The sequence below is a fragment of the Vombatus ursinus genome, unplaced genomic scaffold, assembly GCF_900497805.2.
Source record: "Vombatus ursinus unplaced genomic scaffold, bare-nosed wombat genome assembly UNPS02005226.1, whole genome shotgun sequence".
NCBI classification, from domain to species: Eukaryota; Metazoa; Chordata; class Mammalia; order Diprotodontia; family Vombatidae; genus Vombatus; species Vombatus ursinus.
This window is the reverse complement of record NW_020945004.1, coordinates 269,049-277,064: the sequence shown is the minus strand read 5'-3', so window position 1 is coordinate 277,064 and position 8,016 is coordinate 269,049. Positions and strand designations below refer to the sequence as shown.

Below are 8,016 nucleotides of genomic sequence, written 5' to 3'. Positions count from 1 at the left end.
GTGGGGAGGCTTACATACCTTCCAGTCTTGGCTGGAGAAGAACTTGGGGTTAAGCAGCTTTGGGCCACCAAAATGTTGAGATTTAGGCATGCTGGGACCCCAAAATCACAACACATGGGCCCTGCCCAAATGAATTTGACCCAAGCCCTCTTTTAGCCAAAGAAAAGGTTTATTAAAGATCCACCATATTGGCCAGATTCTTAAGGAATCTAAGCATTTGTATCACTAATACAAGTGGGCCAGATTTTAAAAATCTGAGTGATCAAAATAATTTTTATCAAAGAGTAGAGAGTTTTTTGTTTTTTTGTTGTTTTTTTTTTTGGTGAGGCAATCAGGGTCAAACAGCTAGTGGGTTTTTTTTTTAGTAGTTTTGTTTCATTCCTGATCTACTATTAAGAATTTTAATGACATATAATTGTGTTTGGAATTTTAAAACTAACCCTTAGTTGTATTTTAAAGCTACTTGCTACAGCAATAGAGGATTTTAGAGAGTCTTGAATGAGTCTTGGACCTCTACTTGGTGTTAATCCAACTCACATCTGTTTTCTCAGTGAATTGCTGGCTAACTAATTTCACAATCACCAGAACCATTTTAAAGCAATGGATATATTCTTTTTTTCAGGACCCCAGATATCCTGATGTCCCCAACAAATTCCAGAGTGTCCTGGAAGACTTCCCCTTAACCATACCCTGTGGGACACAGGCTTATGAGGTCAGTGGATTTAATTTCTCTAGAAAAATAAAATGACAAATTAAATACTAAAAACATTATCCACATGTTATGGCTGTGGAGTTTTTTTTTTTTTTTTTAATGCATAATCCTTCAAAGAGTCATGCCAGATCATTCCAATAGGCACGACAGCTCATGCCTGAGTTTAACTAAAAAAATTTACTGTTCCCTAGATAGGAATTTAATTAGTTTTCACTGTAATTATGGTTACCAGTGGAGGGGATCAGGATTGACAACTAGGAAGTGGTGGTAGGAGGTGGGGAGAGGGAATCGGGAAAGGCTCTACAAAGGAGGAAACACCTGTAGTAGGTCTTGAAGTAAGACAATTGAGGAAGGGTGTGTCTCTGGGGTATGGAGATCAGCTTCATCATGGAAACAGGAGGATCAAGCACTATCATCAACTTAGAATGGAATGTCCTTTGTGAAGAGGAGTAACCTGAAACAAGGCAAGAAAGATAGGTGGAAGCTAGAGTGTGAAGGGCCTTAAATACTAGGCTGAGTTTAGTAATTTAGTAGCGATTTTAACAACAGAGAGTTACTCAATATTTTTGAAAAAGGGAGTGATGCAGTCAGACCCATGCTTGAAGATAATTTTGGCAACTACGTGAAGAATATATTGAAGAAGAGAAAGAGTAGAAGTGGGGAGGCCAATTGAGGTCATTATAGGAGGGACAATGTAAAAAGAGAGATAAATGCAATGTCCTAACTTGGATTAAAAAAAATCAACTTCATCAATATAAGATAGAGCAGATGTGAAGACATAATTTGTTTGAGAAAGATTTAGGGATTCTAGTGAACTTGAATCTCAAGATGTGGCAACAGTATGATGTGGTACCAAAAAAAAAAAAAAGCCTATGTAATTTTAGGCTATGTTAAGATATATTCCTGTCCATAACCTGTTGAACTCTGCCTTAGTAAGATCACATCTGGAGTATTGAGTTCAATTCTGGGCCCCATGTTTTGGGAAGAGCATTGATTAATTGAGGAGTGTCCAGAGGATATTGATTAGGAAGGAATATTGCCTTTAGATCATGATATTATATGGGCAGATTGAAGGAACTGGGGATGTTCATCTTATAACAGGAGATTTAGGAGGAACGTGATAACTGACTTCATGTTCTTGAAGGGCTGTCATGTGACAAAGGAGGTAGACTTGATCTTGGAGCTGTAGATTTTTGGTTGCAGGGAGGCAGATTTCATCTTGATTTTTGGCAAAGCTTCCTAAGAAAATAGAATGGGGTACTTCAACAACCTGTGGGCCAGCCACATTATAAAATATATTCTTGTTCAAATATTGATTGGACTAGATAACCACTAATGTCCCTCCTAATTCTGATGTTCTTTGATACTGTTAAAACCTATTTGGGGAGCAACAAGAGAGTTGGGTCATATACCTTACAGAAAACTGGCTTATAATTGAAAGGTTTAAAAGGTTCCTAATGTTTTTTTAACTTTTGTTTTATTTTAGTCTCAGAAGTGTACATTTTTGGTCAATGTGCTATGAATGTTTAGACTTCAGGGTTTGGGTTTTTTGTTTTTGAACCTAGTGTGTAGACTCCCATCAGCCACCCCAAGATCCAGTTGGCCGTCCAGTCATGCACCAATCAGGTATTAAACATGCCAGTGGGGAAGCCATATTTTGTGATGACATGCCTGCTATAGATGAAGAACTCTTTCTAGCTGTAGTAACCAGCACACGACCTCATGCAAAAATCATGTAAGTTAATAGAGCAAGTATTGAATACCACCTATTGTTGGTAGATGCAATTTTATGTTCAACTATTATTGGAGTCATAGCTTTCTGTTTATGTAAATTTAACTGCTTTATATTGAAAGACAGTCTTGGGATGTTGCTTAATAAAAAGACAAGTTGTAAGATAAGAATTTAATTAAACAAGTATTTATTAAATGTTTACTATGCACGCTAGAGTTACAAAGATGAATTAACATACAATCTCCATTTCCCTTAAATCCAACATGGGAGAATGAAACATTTAAATAAATAAATGTAATGGAGACTAGAAAAAGGTTGAGGGAACAGGAAAGATAAAAAAGAGTATTTCAAAAATGGAGGGATTTGAGTTTCAAAAATGGAGGTATTATTTTCAGTTGGGGATATGAGGCATCAAGTAAAGCCTTATAGAGGAGGTGGCATCTAAGGTCAATCAGCCCCCTTGAGGAAGAGGAGAGATGTCAGCAGACAGAAGTGGATAAAAGTATAAAGCCATATAAAGCAAAGGAAGGGGAGCTCATCTCTAAATGGGGAGTTAATACTGTCTAAAACTATGAGAATTTAAAGAGGGATGGAATGTTTTATATAATCTTCTTAGCTCATGGGATCCTCTGCCTGTTTCTCTAGATGGATACTCACAGTGGATCTTTTCATTTGGTATCAAAAATTGAACAACTTTTCTGAGATTATATTATCAGTGTGGGAACAAAGAATTATGACGATAAGCTTTTCCTTCTCTTTCATCACTCCCTAAAAGAAACCATGAAAATATCTTGTGAAGTTATTGGTTTTTTTTTTTGTTTATCCTCTGTAAATTAATTGTAGTTTTCAGTTGGATTCACAAGATGGAATCATTCAATGATGATATGAGTGCATCTCGATGGAATCCCTGATGGATAGAGATTTTGCTCCACTTACCCCTGTGTATCTCTAATGTTTGATGTTCTTTTCCCAGCTCAATTGATGCATCTGAGGCTCTTGCTTTGCCTGGAGTAGTTGATGTCATAACAGCTCAAGATATTCCAGCTCAAAATGGTGATGAAGAAGAGAGGCTGTATGCCCAGGATGAGGTATTTTGCTTCTCGGGGTGTATGCCTACAAGGATATTTTTAATGTACACTTTGTTTTGTTTTTATTCCAGACTTGTAAACTAAGTATATTTTACCATGTCAGAAAGCGAGTATAGTTACGGGTGCTCTGAAACTAACCTAGCTTACACTGTTGGCTTGTTCTGCAGGTAATTTGTGTGGGACAGATTGTTTGTACTGTGGCAGCCGATTCATACTTTCATGCTAAGCAGGCAGCTAAAAAGGTGAACATTGTGTATGAAGACATGGAGCCAGTGATTGTGACAATTAAGGTATTGTATTTTCCATCGTCTCAAGATAATATTGAATCACTTAGTGTTTTTAGTTCCTCTGTCGGGATTCATCCAGTTGTTTGATTTTCATTACAATCTACTTTTTCTAGACATTCTAAAGTTTGTGATTTCTGTTGTACTAATGAAATTACACTAAAAATAACAATAATCATAACTAACACTTACGGAGTACTTATAGTCTTGCAAAACACACTACAAGTTCCTTCAGAACTTGCAATAACCCTGTGAGACCATAGTATTGTCCCCGTTTGGGGGTCTATGGTGGACCCTCCCTAGTGTGAGGAGCAGAGTAACGGGGGAACAAAAAAGTTGTCACACAGATAGAAATCAGGGATTCAAGTAGAAACTGGATCAAAATCAGGAATCCCAACAGTCACTGTTAAGGTGGTGAGAGGAAAGGCTGGGTCCAGTTTTTGAGGGGTCTATGTAAAGTTTCTAGTCTGGTTGCTGCCTTCATTGGCATCCATGGAACCTGTACAGCCATGGATACTTGTGAAGTTTGCTGGAGTAGACCAAAGGAAATGGCCTGGCCTGCTTCTATGCCATTTCTCTTAGATTCTCTCAGAAGAAAACAATAGATTCACTATTGATAGAGCCTTGAGATAATTTTCATTTGTAGTCCTGAACACAGGAATCCTGTCTCCTCACTTATTCTGTGTGTGTGTGTTTCTTATTCAAGAAAACTAAAAACTAAATGACTATGTAAGTAAATAAATATAATTAAAGGGGTCTTCACAATGGCTAAGCCTGTGGATATATTGATTGTTCATGGTGCTATGTGCTAGATGAGAATGGGACATATAAAAAGTCTGAATTCTTGAATTGTGCCACATTTTGATTGCTTAGTTTGTTACAGTTGTTTTTGTCTCCATAGGATGCAGTAAGTCACAAGTCATTCATTGGATCAGAAAAAAAATTAGAACAAGGAAACATTAAGGAAGCATTTCAAACTGTTGATCAAATCATTGAAGGTAAGTTCTTATATCCAAGCAGGTCGGTAGGATGGGAAGGGTATTTTGATAAATGGTTCTTTTAGAGTTTTCATATATTTTTCTTTCACAACATGATAAATATGGAAATATGTTTTGCATGATAGCACATGCATAACCTAGGTCAAATTGATTGCCATCTCAGGGACAGTAGATTGAAAGGGGGGAGGGAGAGAATTTGGAGCTCAAAATTTAAAAAAAAGAATGTTAAAAATTACTTTTAAATACAATTGAGAAAATAAAATATTTAAAACATAACTTTCATGTACTTAACTCTGAATTCTAATGGAAGGGGGTAAGGATATAGATTATCCAAATTATCAGATAATTTAAAAAAATCCTTAATACAGCAACACTCCTGATAACAGATATTCAAAACATATTCAGATAACAGATATTCACACCTTGGTGAACCTGGTTTAAACTGGAAGGTTAGTCTCAAAACCCAAGAGAACTTGAGCTCAAGAACATGTACTGAAAAGCTTCTTCTAGCTTTATTCAGCTAGCTGAGGGTTTAGGAGAAAAACTGAGAGTTGTATTTTCATCACTAATAACTGACCAAATATTTTCCAATTATCTCACTGTTTAACAGAATTGTTCCCAGCTTCTTGAACTATAAATTAAATTTTATTTTTAAGTATCCATCATTTTTCCATTTTATGTCTGTTAAAAGCATCCTTTTCTTATTTTATTTTTAAGGGTACAGATAAGAAACATGTTTCACAGTAGCTCATAGTAATAAGCATGAATATAGTTACTGGGTTGGATGGTTGTAAACTTGTCAGATGATTGTATATGTAAAGCACTTTGCAAACCTTAAAGGACTATATAAATATGAGCTATCATTATTTTGAATTACTATCATTATTGTAGACTGGGAGGCAAAGTACAGTGGAAATGGGTCAGGATTTGGAGCCAGAATACCTGGGTATGAATACCTTTTTTGCCAATGTGACTTTGGGTAGGCAAGCCACTTAACCTCTGTTTGCTTGTTTCCTCATCTGTAAAACTGGGATCATAATAGCAGCTACCTGCCAAGGTTGTTGTGGGGATCCAATGAGAAAGCAATTATAAAGCACATAGCACAGTGCCTGGGACAACGTAAGTGCTTTACAAATGTTAGTTTTTATTACCATTATTAGTGTTAACGCTGTTATTATTATTATTTTCTTCATTTATAAAATGACAGGGTTGGACTAAGGTCCTTCCAGTTATAAATCTATGATCCCATTGTTATGATTCTAGGTTTCAGAGTGCCAAGAGCTATTTGGATGCTAACTCTCTAGTTTTCTTTATTATTCAATTGTTTCTATGGTCTTTGGTATCCAAATACTCATTATTTCCTATGCTTTCTCCTTTTTTCCCCCCTTTTGCTTTGTTTTGTAGTTAGGTGAAGTTTTATGGAAAATTTTCTTATCTTCACCCTATACTTCATCAGGTTATTTTTAATTAGCTGAAGTCATTGGAGGCAGTTAGATACCATAATGGATAGCGCACTGGGCTTGGAATGGGGAAGACGAATTCAGATATGGCCTCAGATACTTACTTGCTATGTGACTCTGGGCAAATCACTTAACAATCTGTTTGCCTCATTTTCTTCAAGTGCAAAATGGGGATAATAATAGCACCTACCTCCCAGGGTTTTTGTGAGAGTCAAATATATAATATTTGTGAAGAGCTTAGCACAGTGCCTGAACATAGCAGGAGCTGTATATATGTATATTCCCCCTCTCTTTCACTTTCCTGCTCTCTCCATCAGAGACAAACCTAAGTGTGCATTTTTATTCTTTTTTTTATAAGTGTCTTTACATTATCTTGATGGTTTAGTCATTTGATGAATAAATAGAAGATTTGTGGTTGTAGACTGATGAATTTGAGATGTCCATTGCTCTGGACAGCTTAATTGAATAAGGGAATAATCCTCATTTAACTAGAACACCCCATTCCCTAACATCTCAGAAGTGAGGTGTCACTGTATTTGGCTTTGGAGTGTGTTGTTTTTCTTAAGCAAACTTACCTTCACAGTTATGTCAAATAAATTGCAAAAGCGATTTCTAGTCTTTCTGGTTATACTGGAGGGGAAGATTGAAGAATATATATGCCTTTAGGAAAAAGATGGATTGTCTTTAATTATTCTTTATACTTATACCTTAAGGCATAAGGCAATTTCCTATACAGGATCTGGAAAAAATACAACTTTTTGAACTTTGTAAAAACATATTACATTCTTCTTTATTGTACATGTCAGTTTATTTTTCTTTAGACTACCAATTTTGGCTGTTTCCCTTTGTATAATAGGTGAGGTACATATGGGAGGACAGGAACATTTTTATATGGAAACCCAGAGCGTGCTTGTGATTCCAAAGACAGAAGATAAAGAGATGGAGATATATGTATCAAGCCAAGATGCTGCATTAGTGCAGGTGGGGTCCTCCAGAATTATTATCTCTTGTGAATTTGAATTTGTAATGATGTGAATGTCATTTCCTCAGTTTGTGGATATGAAAGAGCAGTTGCTTTTGCCCAGAGATAGAGTAGTAAGCCTAAAGGATAGTGGGAATCTCCAAATCTCAACTTTCTGTGTAGTTCACAAAAACTAGGCTTGACCTTTCTGTCCTTCTTTTATTCCACATAGAATTGTAGAATCTCAGAGTATGTGCTCAAGAAATGAATAGAAATGAATCCACATAATGTCAGAAGTAGAAGGAATTTTAGAGATCATCTGTTCTACTCCCTTTACTTACAGATAATTAAATGAAAGGCCTGAGAAAAGTAATGACTTGCTCAGTCACCCAGTGAGCTCATGACAGATTGAGATTTTTGCAGATGTTCCCTTATAGATACGGAATCCTAAATAGCTTGAATATTTCATTTACAGATCATTTTCCCCACTCTTCAGTCTGGTTGATTACTTTTAGAGAGAATAAAGATTTTTGTAGCTTTAGAATTTTGTTTCCAAAAAGTATATATAGCATCTTTGGGCTAAAACATTGTTTATATTAACTGTGCTGTTTTGAAAAATCATAGATCCACAAAATGTAATTTATGGTGTTCCCTAGTTCTATTTACCACCCACTAAAAGTCCACGTTGTTCCAGATATTAACTGCCTCATTTACCTAGGGTAAATAGACTGAAAATGCCTTTTAAAATTAAACTTCCTATAGAAGACAAATCCAATGGAAA

At 36.0% G+C, this 8,016-nt stretch overlaps 1 protein-coding gene across 1 annotated transcript in view; it reads left to right on the top strand.

Annotated features, from left to right (window-relative positions):
- Positions 1 to 8,016, top strand: part of LOC114029987 (aldehyde oxidase 3-like) — a 119,004-nt gene that overhangs the window by 50,131 nt on the left and 60,857 nt on the right. Inside the window, exons 16-21 of the mRNA XM_027844644.1 lie at positions 623 to 712; positions 2,278 to 2,447; positions 3,418 to 3,532; positions 3,700 to 3,822; positions 4,718 to 4,814; positions 7,131 to 7,255. Coding sequence (XP_027700445.1) covers positions 623 to 712; positions 2,278 to 2,447; positions 3,418 to 3,532; positions 3,700 to 3,822; positions 4,718 to 4,814; positions 7,131 to 7,255 — 720 coding nt within the window. The remainder of the gene's footprint in view (positions 1 to 622; positions 713 to 2,277; positions 2,448 to 3,417; positions 3,533 to 3,699; positions 3,823 to 4,717; positions 4,815 to 7,130; positions 7,256 to 8,016) is intronic.